General features: G+C 57.9%; 3 protein-coding genes across 3 annotated transcripts; 2 read left to right on the forward strand and 1 right to left on the reverse strand.

Moving 5' to 3' along the window:
- Nucleotides 1–77: 77 nt before the first annotated feature.
- MRPL16 (mitochondrial ribosomal protein L16) lies at nucleotides 78–1404 on the reverse strand. The gene is made up of 4 exons (XM_054634982.2): nucleotides 1280–1404; nucleotides 956–1021; nucleotides 703–851; nucleotides 78–610 (listed from the first exon to the last, which is right to left on the reverse strand). Exons 1-4 carry the CDS (start codon nucleotides 1359–1361, stop codon nucleotides 125–127), a joined length of 783 nt encoding a protein of 260 aa, XP_054490957.1. The 5' UTR covers nucleotides 1362–1404; the 3' UTR covers nucleotides 78–124.
- A 3549-nt stretch (nucleotides 1405–4953) lies between these two features.
- LOC129122075 (membrane-spanning 4-domains subfamily A member 12-like) lies at nucleotides 4954–7426 on the forward strand. The gene is made up of 7 exons (XM_054635659.2): nucleotides 4954–5148; nucleotides 5357–5476; nucleotides 5807–5863; nucleotides 5976–6107; nucleotides 6448–6561; nucleotides 6646–6729; nucleotides 6993–7426. The coding sequence occupies exons 1-7, from the start codon at nucleotides 4969–4971 to the stop codon at nucleotides 7011–7013; spliced, it is 708 nt and encodes a 235-aa protein (XP_054491634.2). The 5' UTR covers nucleotides 4954–4968; the 3' UTR covers nucleotides 7014–7426.
- Nucleotides 7427–12116: 4690 nt separating this feature from the next.
- On the forward strand, nucleotides 12117–15215 carry LOC129121342 (membrane-spanning 4-domains subfamily A member 4A-like). Its single transcript, XM_077179671.1, has 5 exons — nucleotides 12117–12281; nucleotides 12481–12600; nucleotides 12775–12831; nucleotides 13282–13437; nucleotides 14816–15215. The coding sequence occupies exons 1-5, from the start codon at nucleotides 12117–12119 to the stop codon at nucleotides 15080–15082; spliced, it is 765 nt and encodes a 254-aa protein (XP_077035786.1). The 3' UTR covers nucleotides 15083–15215.
- Nucleotides 15216–15391: the final 176 nt, after the last annotated feature.

Here is a 15391-nt window from a genome sequence, read left to right on the forward strand (position 1 = left end):
TAAAGAGCCTTGTGCTTCAAACCCTGACCCATTTATCCCCCAGCCCTGCATTCCCAGTTCCAAAACCCACTCCAGGCTCTTGTGGAAAAGTTTAATCCCAAAAGGAATCCCATCCAGCCGCTCCTCACACCCTGTGCTTCAGGAAAAACTTGCCCCAGTAGCGTCCCTTGAGCTGCAGGTCGTAGGGGCTCAGGTACTTCCTCATCCCCAACATATTGGAGGTCACCACACGCTCAAAAGTCCAGGGGTTTTGGTTGTCCAGCCTCCTCTGCTCCTCCTCCCGACGCATCTCCTGGAGGCTCTCCCGGCTGACGGCCACCGCCGGGAAGGGCAATTTCTGGGCCACGCGGTCGAGGAAGGGCCGCACCTCCCCGAACTCGCAGCGCCCGCCCACCTCCACCACCAGCCTGCCGCTCTTCACCGCCGTCACGTAGCGGTCGATAGGGCCCTTCCCGCCGCCCATCCGGTGCCCCAGGCTTTTCCTCGTCACCGACTTGTAGGGGGCGGGCACTCGCCACACGGCGAACATGGATTTGGGATCGATGCTGCGCCCGATGGTTAGGCGGATCATCTCGAAGTGGCCCCAGTGCAGGTACCCCCCGCCCAAAGCCTGTGGGGGCAGACGGTGGGACAGCTCAGGGACACGCAATCCCGGCCTCTGGAACACTCCCCCCGATCCGTTCCGAGCCTGTTCCCGCTCACCAGGATCCCGTACTGCCCCTGCGTGAAGTCGGTGGCCACCTGGGACGGGCCACGGATGTCACGGAGCCGCCGCGGCTCCCGCCGGACCTTGGGCACCGCCGGCACTTTATCCATGAACTTCAGCTTCGGCTTCTCGGGGATGGTGATCCCTGCCGGGGAACACCAGGATCAGCATCCCCAGGATCTCCAGGAACACACCGGGAAGTGCCCCCGCCTCCCCTTGCGGGGATCTCCCGCCGTCCGTCCCCCTCACCACTGTAATCCGGGGGCAGCGTCCACTTCTTCAGCCCTGCCCGGGGAACCGCGACGCCGCCGGGACCTGCGGGACAGAGCGGGGGGTCTCGGGCAGGGCCAGGAGGGGAGGAGGGACCCCGCGGGGCCTCCCCTTCCCGCTCTCAAGCCACCACAGCCCAGCCAGGAGTCCCACCAAGCCCTCGGTACCTCCCCGGTGTCAGCCCTTCCACGGCCCACCCGAGCCCTCCCAGCCAGCCTCAGGCGCCCGGGAAGGTCCCCCCGGCCGTCTGAACGCCCTAGAAGGCACGGACGGCCCCTCGGAGCGCGGCCAAGCCCCCCTGACCTCCCCCGGCCCGCAGCAGCCCCGGGAGCCGCCATCGCCACATCGCCGGGACACGCCGGAAGTGCTGCAAGGGCGCCGCCATTGGTCCGTTCTCAAACACGCCCCGCCCGCGGTCCGGCCGGGAAACGCGGTGGGGACATTAGTTCCGCATGGAAACACGGCGCATCCCGTTCCCAGCCCCGTACCGGGCGGGGGTCGCCGGCGGGGGACACCCCCGAGGGTCCCGAGGGAGGTGCTGGAAGTGGCCTGGATGTGCTCCTAGCCTTTGTGCTGGGCTGGTGTGCTGGTTTATAGGGATAGGTTTCATATTCTTCCCAGCAGCTGGCACAGCGCTGGGTTTGGATTCGGGATGGGCAATCTGCGGCCGTGACGTCACAAAAGAGGTGAGCGCCGGGGCGATGCGGGGCTGTGATGTCACACAGGTGTCCCACCCGCAGCACTGTGACATCAGCACGCTGTCTCTACAGGACACGTGCCACCACCCCTGGTTCCCAGTGCGGCCACGATGGGACACGGATGAAGCCATGAGTTTCCTGCTCCCCTCGCTCGTCCTGCTGGTGGCCAGTACGGCCATCCTGCTGGCCACCCGCATTTGGAAGGCGCGGAAGCGCCTCGGGATCCGGGCCCCTCCCCAGGGCCTGGCTGCCCCGGAGAGCCCCCTGTACATCCCCTGCGGCTGCGGCCCCTGCTGCACCCCCTGTGTGACAGCGGCGCGGGAGCTGCAGGACCTGGTGACGCCGCTGTGGCCCGAGGTGTCCTTCCCGCGGGACTCGGAGATGTGGCAGCTGTCGTGGGAGGATCTGGAGCATCTGCTGGAGCAAGGCCACCTGCCCTGCTGCTCCTCCAGGAGCCTCCATCCTTCCCGGAGCCTCGGCGAGAGCTGCCGGAACCCGGCTGGAGAAGGCGCCATGGACAGATCTCACTGCTCCCTCACAGTCGCGGGCATGAGGAAAAGCCGCTCGTCCCTGAGGATGCACGTGGCCAGGAAGAGCCTGGAAGTGAAGCTGAGAGCCCAGCCCCTGGCAGTGCGGCGATCCCAGGAGCGGCTGGGGCAGGGGGAAGCGTCATCCCCTTCCTCCGAGAGCCTGCCCGGCTCCGAGAGCCCCGGCGGGAGCTGCCAGAGCCCGGACGCGGAGGAGGCCTCGGACAGGTCCTGCAGCTCCGCCGGCTCCGCGGATATCAGCGGGGCCCGCTCGGCCCTGAGGATGCACGTGGCCAAGAAGAGCCTGGAAGTGAAGCTGGGAGCGCGGCCTGCTCCCGTGAGGAACTCCCAGCGGCGGGCGGCACAGCAGGAAGCGTCCCGGAGGCCCTGGAGCCCGACCCACAGCTCCCACAGCGCTGCAGGGCAGCCAAGCCGCTCCGAGTCGAAGATCCTCCAGAAGCAACGGGAGCTGGAGTTCCCCCACCTCCGGGGGGCTCCTACAAGCAGGATGAGGCCCCTGCTGGCAGCTCAGATGCTTCTGAGGATGCTGTGTTTTAAATAAATCGGCATTTCCCCACAGCACCGAGTTTGGGCTGGGATGGGGTGTAGGCACACAGTTTGTGGTAACTGGGAGTGGGGCTGGCCCAGCCTCATCCCCCATAGGCTCAGCTGTGAGCAGCACTGACAGCAATGAGCCAGGGAGTGCCCAGGGGCACTGAGCAACCCCCAAAGGGAGCAGAGGGCACACAGGTGCAGGGCATCAACAGGAGGGGATAAAAGGCTGGGCTAACAAACAGGGAGGGGCAGATGCTTGCAGCCTTCTGAGGTGGTGAGGTGTTGCTCTGTGTGGGTTGAAGCTTTCTGAAATCGTGTGGTGATACTCTGTGGGGCCATCTCACTGTGACAAGAGGGTTCCTTCCTTCCCAATAGTTGGCTTTAGATTCAGGATAGGAATCCTGTGGATCACACATGGGTGCTTTGGTTGCTGCTGAGCAGGGCTTGCTTTCCTCACAGAGTTTCCTGCTGGGCAAGGTGGGAAGAGTGTCCAGGATCAAATCCCTGGGAGACTCTGGAAACAAGCCCCAGGTAGGTGCAAGGGACAGGCCTGCCCCACCCAGCTTCCCCTGTGGCCAGCACTCTCCTCCCACCTGTTAAAGCCATTGCTTGGGCTGGTTCTCTCTGGTTTTCCATCCCTATCCCCAAGGAGGCTCCCAGGGGAGTGTGCTTTGTGCTGTTCCTGGCAGCCCCAGCCCTGCACGGGATGCTCTGGGTGAGGGGGTGTTTGGGGCACCTGGCTGCCCTCCCTGGGGAGAAGGACCATGGGGCTCCCCAAATCCCTGTCACAGCCCTGTGTGTGCTCACCATGCCAGTCTCTGTCACCAGTGGCCACATGTGGCTCTCAGTGCTGGCTGCTGTCCTGGGGTGTGGCTGTGGGGTGACCCGTGCTGGCAGGGATGGGACAGGCATGGTGACACCACCCAGAGGTGACAGAGATGGGGACCACCCTGCAGGTGAAGAATGGGGACACCGTGTGACCCTGATGGGTGTAGGGTGGCAGTGAGGGTACCCTGTCAGCCCCATGGGTTTTCTGTCACCTGCTCTGAGCTGGGTGACACCCCCCAGTCCCAATTCTGCTTCTTCCCACAGCATCCAGCACGGGAACGTCCTGCACTTGGCCAGAGGGCTCCTGGCTGTGGCAGCAGGCCCTTCTCCCTCCCTGTGGAATGTTCCTGCTCCAGGGAAATGGGGATCCCTCCCAGAGCCCCGGATTCCTCTCGGGATCTGCAGCTCTGATCCTCCCTGTGACCCCCATGATGGGATCTCTCCATGAGGGATTCCTGGCAGGGGGGTGTGGTGTTGTCGGGATCAGGATGGGATACCGGGGTGTCCTCCATGAATTTTGGGGTACAGGGTGGTATCGTGTGTCCCTCTCATTCCCGGGGTGTTCATTATTCCCTGATTTCAGGTTTAATCCTCTGCCTGGAGCTCTTGGCTCCTTCTCCTTGGGGCTGGATGCCCTAAAAATGGGGAATGAAGACAGTTTGGGAGGAAAGTGTGGGGGACCCCCTCTACTCCTCCCCTCCTGCAGCAGGGGTCCGGGATATTCAGGTCCACCCCTTCCTGGGGAAGGAGATGCAGGGGAAATCACGCCTGGGCAGTGCCCAGCTCCGTCCTGGTGCCGCCCCTGCCCCCGCCTGTGCCCCCGCTCTGCGGGGAGGAGCCGCAGGAGCCTAATGGCCCTTGATGGATTTTTCTTCCAGGAATTCGCTGCGGGGTGGTTTTGATTTTTTTTCTTTTCTTTTCTTTTCTTTTTTTTTTTTTTTTTTTCCTTTCTCTCTTTTTAATTTTTTTCTTCCATTTCTAGGCTCCTGTAAACCCGGCGTGGAGCTGGAAGGAGCGGGAATGAGGGGGGCACACGCAGCTTGGGGAGCGGGGACTTTCACGGCAGGGCTGGCACCCCGATTTCCTTGACTCCCTTGAGTAGTGAGGGTTTGGGATGAGCAGCTCTTCCCGGCGGGGGGAACACGGTGTCCTGGAGCCCTGCCCGGAACGGGGGGGCAACACTGGGAATTGCCCACGGAGCCAGGGGACCCCACGGAGCATCTTCCCACCCCACGGAGCATCTTCCCACCCCACGCAGCCCCACTTCCCGCCCCTCCCCGGGTTTTGGGGGGCTGTCCCCTCCGTCCCCCCGTGTCCCCCGTGGGCTGGGCGGTGCCCCGGGGGGGATGAAAGCCGCAGCCGCTGACGTCACGGTGCTCAGCCAATGGGCGCGGGCTGTGGCGGGGTGGGGCGGGGGCGGCCCCGGTGGGGACCGGGGCTGCTCCGGGGGGTCCCGGTGCCCCCCGCTCTCCTCATGCAGGGCATGGGGAGCCTCCGGCTGGGCAGCCGCGCCGTCATGTACACGGCGGAGACCCTGCCCAAGGGCAAGAACCGCGTTATGGGGGTGAGTCTGGGGGGTCGGAGGGAGTTCATGGGGAGAAACGCTTGGAAAATGCCCCCTCAGCCCCTTCCCGGGGGATTCCTGCAGTTCCCTCGGGGGGTGCTGTGTCTCTGGAGAGGCGCTGGGATTAAGGCATCCCCCATCCCCAGGGTGGCTCTGTGGGCGGGGGGGGCTTGAGTTGACCCCATTCCAACCCATCCCTCTCTTCCAGACCATCCAGATTATGACGGGATTCCTGCACATCGGCTTTGGGATCGTCCTGACCACGCTCACCAATGTCTATACCTCTGTCTTCGTCATCGGAGAGATCCCTTTCCTGGGCGGCGTGTCGGTGTGTGCCAGGGGGCTGGGAAGGGATTCCCACCGGGAAAAGAATGCCTGGGGGGGGGGGGTGGGATGCCCACCGGGAAGGGGGTCTTGCCAGGGAACAATGCCTACAGGGAAGGAAATCCTGCTGGGGGGGATGCCAGCAGGTGGGATGCCCACTGGAAGGGATGCCCACCGGGAATGATGCACCTGTGGCTCCTGAGGCCTCGGCAGCTTGAGAACAAGGGCAGGGGTGTCACTGTGTCCCCTGCGCCCCGTTAGTGCCACCTCTGGGCACGTTTGGGGTGCCTGGGGTGCCCTCAGTGCCAGCTGAGCCCCGTCTCTCCTGCTGCAGTTCATCATCTCCGGGTGCCTCTCCATCGGCGCCGAGAAGAGCCCCACGGAATGCGCGGTGAGTTTTCCCGGGAGCACACCGGGAATGATCCCGTGGGGTGGGTGGGGTGTCCCTCTGGGGTTTTAGGGGGGGTCTGCCACCCCCCTCAAAACCCCCTGGGTGCCCACAGGTGAAGGGCAGCCAGACCATGAACGTCATCAGTGCCATCTTTGCCCTCCTGGGAATCGTGGCCTTCATTGTGGACCTCAACCTCAACGGGCTCTACCGCTCCAGCTTCAACTACTACAGCTATCTCGTCCTGGTAAAATCCCACTTGCCGGAATTCCTGCCCCTGGGAATTCCCCTGGGGCCTTTTCTCCGGCCCTCCAGGGGTGTGGTGTCCTTTCCCAAATCCCTGTTGGGATGGCGGTTTCTCCTCTGCCGGCGCGACCTATTTTCAGTTGGTACCTCGGGAGATGAGTCACCCCCTGGAAGCATCCATGAGCCGTGAAAACGGCAGCATGGAGGGCTTGGAGCGAGACCTTTGAGCTGGGAATGCGGAGGGAGGGGAAGGGGGAGCCACAGAATGCTGCCCTGTGTGGGATTCATCCTCCTGGGTGCTGCTGGGGTGGGGGACTGATGGGGTTTTCCCCATCCTGGAGCTCGCAGGGAATGGGATTTCCATCGTGCTGCTCATCTTCACCATCCTGGAATTCTGCATCGCCGTGGCCACCGCCAACTTCTGGTGCCGGGCCACTCGCCTCAGCTCCAACGAGGTAAGATGAGGGGGTGCCAGGGATGGGTCCCAAAAGCTGCATCCCGTGATCCCAAGCGTCTCCCATAATCCTGGTGTTTCCCAGGCCATGCTGATCGTCCCCAGTGCCACCCGTGTGGATCTGGCCGTGCCACCGGCGGAGCTGCCTCAGCCTCCCAGCTACAGCGAGGTGATCCAGGGAATAGCCTGGATAAGGGGTGGAATCAGCATTGGGATGGCTCCTGGGATGATAGTCCCCATCCTGCTGCCATCACCGTCCCCTCCCTGGGAAAACATCCCACCCCAATCCCCAGGGAACATCCTGGAGCATCCATCCCTCTGCTCTGGGAATGGGGAGGAGATCCCAAACCCCCATGGGTGGTGGGTGCTGGGGAGGGGAGGGTCCCCCCAAATCCTGTCCCCTTCCCAAAACACCTGCTGGTCTCTTTGCAGCTGGCTGCTCCTGAAGTCTGACACGGAGGATGTTGGAATGGGATCCTGCCTCCATCGCTCCTAAATCCCAGGGCTACAGCATCCTCCTCCCACTGTGCTGCTGGCTGGGAAGTGCTGGTCCCCCCCAAAAGCCAGGGACACCCCCAAATTCCCTGCCCCTCTGCCCCTGGGCCTGGCCTGAGGGGCTCCACTTGCTGGCTGCTGTGGGAAGGGGCTTCTCCAGGGGGGAAATCTTGGGCAATTCCTGCCTGTAAATCCCTGGTGGGATGCTGGGGTTCACTCGTGTGGGGGTTCAGGAATTCCTGGTGGTTTGGAGTGACCCTGATGTGTGCCGGGAGCCAGGCGGGTCACCGGAGCATCTACCTCGGCTCGTCCCCTGTTGGCTTCGTCTTCTCTTGGGAATAAATGCTCTCTCCGGGCTTGTGTCTCCTGAATTTGGGAATTTTCAGCGTGGAAGCTACCCTTCCCCCTCACAGAGCTGCTGCCCCTCAGGAAAGAGGCTCACCCTGCCTGATCTAGGGATACTTGCTCTGTCCTGAGGGAATTCTGCCCCCTCCTGAACTCCTGGTACCTGCTTGCTTTCCTTGAGGGGAATTCTGCTCCCCTAAACCCCTGGCATCTGCTCCCAAGGGAGTTTTGCTCCTCTGAACTCCTGGTACCTGCTCTCCAGAGGGAATTCTGCCCCTCAAAACCCCTCTCCTGGGTTAATTCCACCCTCCTATATCCCGGTACCTGATTCTGAGGGAATTCTGTCCACATAAACCCCTCAGTACCTGCTCTCCGGGGGGAATTCTGCCCCTCAAGACCCCTCTCCAGAGGGAATTCCATCCTTCTAAACCTGGTACCTGATTCTGAAGGAATTCTGTCCCCATACATCCCTCAATTCCTGCTCACCTGAGGGGAATTCTGCCCCTCTAATCCCCTCTCCTGCTGGAATTCCACCCTCCAAACCAGGGTACCTTGTCTCCCGGGGGGAATTCTGCTCCCCAACCCCCCTCACCCCCCCATTCCAGCACGGTCCCGCTATATTTAGCGTGGCTGGAGCAGCCGGCGGCGGCGCCGGTGACTCCAGCACAGCGCATCCCGGTCCTGCCGCCGCCACCCGGGAAGCTGCCCCAGGGCTGGAGCTGCTCCGGGAGGTGACACGGGGACACGGGTGTCATGTGCTCCCTGTTCCCACCATCCTGGGAGGCGGGAATGGGGCTGAGGGGCGCTCCCGAACCTTATCTGTGCGGCAGTTCCTAAAAAATTCTTTATTTTCAGGGAAGGAAAAGGGTTCTGGGATCATTTTGAATAGGAGCAGGTTTGTCAGCTCCTGACAAGCTCATTTATGGCTCCATCCTTGATTGTCCTGCATTTGTAGGAATGCTGGTGGGTTTAATGAGGTGGGGATGAGCATCCAGCAGCATCGAGGTATTTAAGGAGCATCCCAAGTCCATGGAAAGGAAAGGTGGGATGGAGGTGAGGAAAGAGACCCCAGTGCTGATTTTCCAAGGGATGAGAACATCCTGGTGAGTTCCCAGTGCTCTGGGGGAGTATCCTCTTAATTTCTGGGCACAGGATCCATCCCAAATTTCCCCTCCAGTGCCAGAGTGGGATCAGTGACCTCCTCCTCGAATATTCCCTTAGGTTTTGGGGTGACTTCAGTGTTTTCTTTCTCCTTTCCACGCTCCCTGACAATGCTCCGGCTGCTCAGCCAAAGCCTCATGGATTATTCACTCCCTGTCAGTTATTTCTGTTCCCGGCTCTGAAAAAATAATGAGCCTGATCAGTAGGAAAAGCCCCAGGGATTTGGGGAGCAGGATGAACAGGCTGCCTCTGCTCAGCCCATGGCCACAGCCCATTACAGCCCCGGCTCCTCACCTGCGGCTCCGGAGCATCCCGACCTCTCCTGGCTCCATGGGGACCAGCACGGAGCCATTCCACCCCCCATCCGAGCTCTGTGGTGCTTTCCTGGGAAGGAGGCTTCCTCCTCTTCCACTGGCAGCAGGGTCTGTTTTCCTGGAGTATCCCAGTGTTTAGATGTGGCTTTCCCTGAAAATGCTGGAATAAGTGTTTAAGGCTGTGTGGGAATGTGGGGGTTTTAAATATATTTTTATTTGTAGGTGGAAATTTGCAGATCCAGGGGGAGTGGAGACTTCCAGGGGCTGGGAATCGAAGGTGACAGGGACCACAGAGTTTTGTGTCCCTGCTGGTGGTGATACCTAAGGAAAATCAAAACCCTTGGAGGAGCTGGAAAGGGGGAACTGTGAGATGCACTGAGATGTCCCAAAGGCTCTTCCCCTTGGGAAGAGAGGGATCCAGGGAGACCTTGGCAAATCTTCCAGCACTTAAAGGTGCCCCAAGAGAGCTGGAGAGGTACTTTAGAAGAGCCTGGAGTGCCAGGACAAGGGGGAATGGCTTCCCACTGCCAGGGGGTGGGTTTAGATGAGATATTGGGAAGAAATTCCTCCCTGTGAGGTGTGAAGGTGGTGGGAATGTATTTCCCAGGGAAGCTGTGGCTGCCCCTTCCCTGGAAGTATTTAAGGTCCCATTCCAGGACTGCCAGTGGAAAGTGGATGCTGGTGAAGCCTTGGAGAAGTTTTCTGGAACTTTTCTGCAGCCTCAGGAGTTTTCCTGGGAATGAGTGGATCAAAGGCTGGAACGTCACGTGTGGGGGTTGATGGACACATCTGGGACAGGGTTTGGGAGCGATGTCACCGTGTCCCAAATGTCAGGTATGGATCACTCCAGCAGGCAGCAATGCCCCCCAACCTCCTGCCTGCTCCCTGTTCCAGATTCCCTTATCCAGGATGGACAGGGGGATGTTTAAAGCCAAAAACCCTGAAACCTTTCCCAGAAAACATGACTTTCCTTCTGGAATCAGTATGGAAAGAGCCCTGTGGGAAGCAGAAACACCTGGAAGCAAAGCAAAATGTTGACTTTTGGTATTTTTATGGGGATATAAAGTTAGTCCCAGGAAGCAGCAAGTTTCTTTGGAGAGCTTTTCTCCATCGTAATCTATTTTCTTTGGAAAAAAACTCAGGGATTTTGGGGTTGGAAAAAGAATTTTGGTTCCACCAGGCTCATAAATTTTGTCCTGTGCTGGTGGGAGGGAATTTGGGAGGGTCTCGTTGATCCCCCCTGAGCATCCAGTCAGGCTTCCCCCATCCAAAACTTGTCCTAGAAAATAGGAAAATGAACATTAAAATCCAAGGAATGTGTTTTATATGTCTACAAAGCCAAAAATTCCTATAAAGAAAAGGTTGGAAAGCTCCACCACCCGGCCCTGCTGCTTCCCTGCATCTGCTTCAAAGCTTCACCTCCTCTGGAATCCGCTTCCAAAACAAATCCTGACATCCTACCTTGGGCTCCTGCCATCCCCAGCTGGCCCTGGGCTTATTTAGGAAGGGGAAAGCGCTTTTTCCATGGATCACCCGCTTGGAAAGTGGGGTTTGGGGGGCTGAGGGCGGTCATGGCTGTTACTGGCTGCAAGGCTGGAACTTGAGGAATGCTGTAGGAATCTGGAAAGGCGGATTTGGGAGGAAATCCACCGTGTAGGGTGGTTTTGGCTGGGAATGTGAGCCGTGGATAATGGTGGAGGATACCCTGGCTGCCTAAAGGCTAAAGAGGGGATCCCAGAATTTCCACGGGGGCTCAAGTGTTCCTTCCTGCGGCTGGAACGAGATCCCTGGGATTGTTAGGATTGGAGTGTTGAGAGGGATGAGGCACCAGCAGGAATTAAAGGCTCTGAGGCATCAGGAATGTGATGAAGAGGCTGAATCTCATCCACGTCCATGTTTTTCCTGGAAAGCCGTGCTGCCAGATGCAGCCCTTTACAAGGCCAAGTGCACGCTTCCATCAGGGATGCAGGATGGAGGAAGGTCATGGGTGGGATGGAGGAATGCCATTGGAACTGGGATGGAGGCGTGAGCTGCTGCCCTTTGCTCTCCAGGTCTGTTCTTCCAGCTCTTTTTTGGGATGTGATTTGGGCCAGTTTGGAGGGGGTGTCCCGTTCCCTGGTGTGTGGGAATATGGGGAGGGCGCGGAATCCTGGAATGGTTTGGGATGGACGGAACCTTAAGGCTCATCCAGTTCCACCCCCCTGCCATGGGCAGGGACACCTCCCACTAGCCCAGGTTGTTCCAAGCCGGCCCAAGGGCTGGAAGCCGCTCCTGGGCTTTGGAAACACAGTGCTTCCAAACGCGGCCTCTCAGCTCCCTCTAGAGCCAGAGAGAAGGAAAAAACTTCCAGAAGTTGCTCCACCTGCTCCTGAAATCGTCAGCTGGAGGGTCCTATCCTTTCCCAGGCAGAGAGTGAGGTGATGGGGTGGTGCCAGAATCCTGGACCTAAAAATTCCTGCTCCACCAAGAAATCCCTACCCTGCACACATCGGACATCCGGGGGGGGGTCCTCCAGGTCGGCATGGGGTACTCAATGCTCCTGGAGAAAAGGACATGGCTGTTTTCTGGGAGGAGGGAGGGATGGAGGCAGGAAGGGGCCTCTGAATCCCTCGGGATCCCCTCGCCGTGTGTGATGGCTCCGTTCCCAGCCTGAGCTCCCATTTCCCATCATAAATAACAGCATCTCCTTTCCCTCTGACTCCCAGTGGAGATGGCCAGAGATCCCTGAATCCCTCCTGCGTGTCCTCACTGGAGACAAACCCACAGGGATGGAGGAGGGAGAATCCCCAAAAATGGCAATAAAGGAACTTCCTTTATAACAGGATTTATAAAGTTCCCTGTCTCAATGCGAGTTTTCCTGGGAAGTGGGCAGGTTAGGTTATGAACACCGCGTTAGGTACCAAGCTAATTGCAGGAGCGATTCCCAAGCAAAGCATCCACAATTTGGGGTGGAAAGGGGGTCTTGGAGCATCCCGAGGGAAAAGCATCCAACCCTTCCCTGTCCCTCCCTCCCTCTTTCCGTGCAGGATTTTGGGAGCCTCCGCTGGCAAAGCCGCCTCGTTGAGCAAGAGGGCCCTGACGAGAATTCCATGAGCGAGCTTCCTGCAGGGAGCAAAGGGCAGCGGGAGCGTGTGGCTGCCTGGCCAGCACCTCCTGGGGATTTTGGGCTGCAAAGGGATCACAGTGAGGAGGAGGAAGGCACCTGGGAATTTCTTCAGCCCCCTGGGCTGGTTCCCGGGCCATGGCAGCCACCACGGTGACGGACGCGGGCAGCGTGAGGATCATCACGGAGGTGATCCCGGCCACGGATCCCCGGGCGGCCCAGCTGGCCTCAGGCTCCCCGGCACCTGCCAGGACCTCGTTCCAAACACAAGGCTTCCGCAGGGCTCATCCCAAGGTGTTGGGGGTGAGACACGGCCTTCCAGGGGCCCAGCAGGATTGGGGATCCCTGAGGATCGTCCTGCTGGATGTTCTCCCTGGCTGGATGGAGGGGATGTTGGGACAGGTGCCTCTCCCAGTCCCTTCCCAGCACTGTGATGTGGGATTGGGCTGGGATGTGCCTCACAGTAACGGGATCGGGAACCCTCTCCCTCATCCTTCCCCAGACCATCCACATCTTCACTGGAATTGTCCACATCTGCTTCGGGATCATCCTGACACTGTCGGAGCACAGGAACCCTTCCCTCCCTGTGGCCAGCGGGATCCTCTTCTGGCTGGGGATCCTGGTAAGTTGGGACGAGGACATGGGAATCTCAGGAAATCCTGGTGACAATATCCAATAACCATTTCCCCCCACATTCGGGGGTGTTTGTGCATCCCTGAACCCCAGTTCCCACCAGGAAGGGTGCCAGGGAAGGGTGCCTTGCTGCTGACACCAATTCCCACTGTTTTCCAAGTAGCTCCTGGTCTCGGGCTCGTTGTTGGTGGAAAGTGAAAGGAGAGACAGCCCTGTGCTGGTAAGATCCAGGCTGGCAGGGACAAGGTGTCCCCCCATTCCTTATGTCCCTTCCAGCAGCTGCCAGGATCCCTCCACAGCCTGGATTCATCCCACGGGATCCACAGGCCAGTCTCCCCCTTGGGAAGTGCCCAGCTCTCCCACACGGAGCACAGGATGGGGATTTGGGTCACTGTGGGATGAGGGGGATGAAAGGTCCGAGGAGACCCTCATGGCTTTGGAATCACTGTGGGAATCCAGGGATAAAAGGTCCAAGGAGACCCTCATGGCTTTGGAATCACTGTGGGATGAGGGGGATGAAAAGTCCAGGAAGCCCTCATGGCTTTGGAATCACTGTGGGATGAGTGGGACAGAACTGGGTGGCATCTCCAGGAGATCTCTGATCCCAGTTGGATAATCCCAGTGGGAAGGAGCCCTTCCCAGGGTCTGTGTCACCGGGTGCTTCCCGCAGGTCAAGGCCTGCTGTGTGCTCAGCGTGGGCGTTGTCCTGGGCACGCTGGTGGCCACCGGGATCCACGGCACGGCCATCACCCAGATCACACCCGGCTGCGGGAAACCCGAGCCCTACCAGGCCCGCCCGGAATGGTGCTTCCACATGGAGAGCAAGGTAGGACAGCTGGGATTGTGGGGGAATCCCAGTCTGGGTGGGGTGCTCAAGGGTCCCGGTCCTGTTCACGGTGGTGGATCCTGGGATATTCCCGTGAAAAACGTCAGTCGCTTGTTTTTTGAATTTTAAAGGTTTAATAGTAATAAAATGGTTATAAAAATAGTAATATAATTAGAGTAATAATAATTTGGGCAATTAGGATTAGGACAGTATGAGACAATAAAAACAAAGAGTTCTGGACAGCCCGGGTACCTTTTTCTGGGCAAAATAAGCCCGAAAAAGAACACACGTTAACAGAGGATTAACCCTTAAAAGCAACAGCCTGTTGCACATTCATACATCTCATACATGATGCATAAATTCCATTCAAACACAGGATTCTGTCTGGTCAGTGTCAACTTCTTCCTCTTAATCCTAATGGCATCTTCAGAGCTGAGAGAGGCAGGAAGAAGTTTGTTTCTTCTGATAAGGGAACAATAAATTCTCTTTCTCTGAAAGATTTAGGTGTCCTGTGGCTGCTATCTCAGTGCGAGTACCTCATTCCTCTCTTTTAAAAAAAGTATCTTACATAGCATAGTTTCTATTTTAACATTATGTTGTAACCTAAAACGATATGTGAAAAATGCATATTTTATGATTGGCTTTTCGCAAATATTAAAATTAATGTTATAAGTGCTGTGTTGGAAAGTAAGGCTGTATTAATTCTCTTAAGTAGTGTGGTAAATATAGTTTTAAGTTGTAACAAAATGTTGAAATAGAAACTATGTAGGTGGGATATTTTTTTTTTTCTAAAGAAAGGACTCGCAGTGAGATAGCAGTCACAGGACACCTAAATATTTCAGAGAAAGAGAATTTATTGCTCTGTTATCAGGAAAAACAAACTTCTTCCTTCCTCACTCGGGCAGGATGATGCTGTCAGGATTATGAGCAAGAAGTTGACGATGACCAGACAGAATCCTGTATTTGAGTGGAATTTATGCATCATGTATGAGATGTATGAATATGCAACAGGTTATTGTTTTTAAAGGTTAATCCTCTGTTAACGGGTGTCCTTTTTCGGGCTCGTGCTGCCCAGAAAAAGGTACGCAGGCGTCTGTAACTCTTTGTTTTTATTGTCTTATATTGTCCTAATTCAAATTGTCCAAATTATTATTACTCTAATTGTATTACTATTTTTATAACTATTTTATTACTATTAAACTTTTAAAATTCTAAAAACAAGCGATTGGCGTTTTTCACGTACATTTAACACACTACTTAAAAGAATTAATACAGCATAACTTTCTAACACAACACATGTAACATTCATTTTAATATTTGCCAAAAGCCAATCACAAAACAGGCATTTTTCACACTCCCGTCCTCCTCCTCCTGGCAGATGCTGAGCAACGGCCTGGATTCCATCCTGGTGCTGCTCGCCCTCCTGGAATTCTGCGTGGCCGTGGCGGTTCTGGCGTTTGGATACGACACAGTCCGGCAGCACACATACACCCAGCTGGTGAGGGAGGCGGGAATCCTGCAAATCCCGGGAATGCTGATCCACCCCTCTTCCTCCCTCCCAAGGACCGCCCCAGTGCGGGAATTCCCGTGTCCTTCCCGGAGATTTCCATGGATTTCTCTGTGTTTGCTTCCCCAGGCGCTGTAGCCACGGCACAGCCCGCACGTGGAGCCCCCTGGGATGCCCTCAGCGTGTTCGGTCCCCAATAAAGGCCTCTCCCCCAGCCCGGCCCGCCCGTGTCTCCGGGGGTTACTTGGGGTGCGGGGGGGACTCGCCCCGGGTGTGTTTGTGGGAGTTTGGAGGGTCCCGGCACCGGCGGCCACGGTGGTGGGCGGTGCTGCCCGGCACAAAGATGGCGGCCCAGTACAAAGATGGCGGTACCCAGTACAAAGATGGCGGCCACCGCAGTGTGCGCGGAGGGTGCTGCCCGGCACAAAGATGGCGACCAGGCCCGAC

Source organism: Agelaius phoeniceus, chromosome 6 (genome assembly GCF_051311805.1).
Source record: "Agelaius phoeniceus isolate bAgePho1 chromosome 6, bAgePho1.hap1, whole genome shotgun sequence".
In the NCBI taxonomy this organism is placed as follows: Eukaryota; Metazoa; Chordata; class Aves; order Passeriformes; family Icteridae; genus Agelaius; species Agelaius phoeniceus.

Excerpts from the sequence above, each read along its gene's own strand:
- MRPL16 (XM_054634982.2), bottom strand. The coding sequence starts at position 1,361 with ATGGCGGCGCCCTTGCAGCACTTCCGGCGTGTCCCGGCGATGTGGCGA. Across the intron at positions 852-955 it reads GCTGCCCCCGGATTACAGTG|GGATCACCATCCCCGAGAAG; the intron begins GTGAGGGGGACG and ends GTTCCCCGGCAG. Across the intron at positions 611-702 it reads AGGGGCAGTACGGGATCCTG|GCTTTGGGCGGGGGGTACCT; the intron begins GTGAGCGGGAAC and ends CTGCCCCCACAG.
- LOC129122075 (XM_054635659.2), top strand. The coding sequence starts at position 4,969 with ATGGGCGCGGGCTGTGGCGGGGTGGGGCGGGGGCGGCCCCGGTGGGGA. Across the intron at positions 6,108-6,447 it reads ACTACAGCTATCTCGTCCTG|CTCGCAGGGAATGGGATTTC; the intron begins GTAAAATCCCAC and ends CCCATCCTGGAG. Across the intron at positions 6,562-6,645 it reads CTCGCCTCAGCTCCAACGAG|GCCATGCTGATCGTCCCCAG; the intron begins GTAAGATGAGGG and ends GGTGTTTCCCAG.
- LOC129121342 (XM_077179671.1), top strand. The coding sequence starts at position 12,117 with ATGGCAGCCACCACGGTGACGGACGCGGGCAGCGTGAGGATCATCACG. Across the intron at positions 12,832-13,281 it reads GGAGAGACAGCCCTGTGCTG|GTCAAGGCCTGCTGTGTGCT; the intron begins GTAAGATCCAGG and ends TGCTTCCCGCAG. Across the intron at positions 13,438-14,815 it reads GCTTCCACATGGAGAGCAAG|ATGCTGAGCAACGGCCTGGA; the intron begins GTAGGACAGCTG and ends TCCTCCTGGCAG.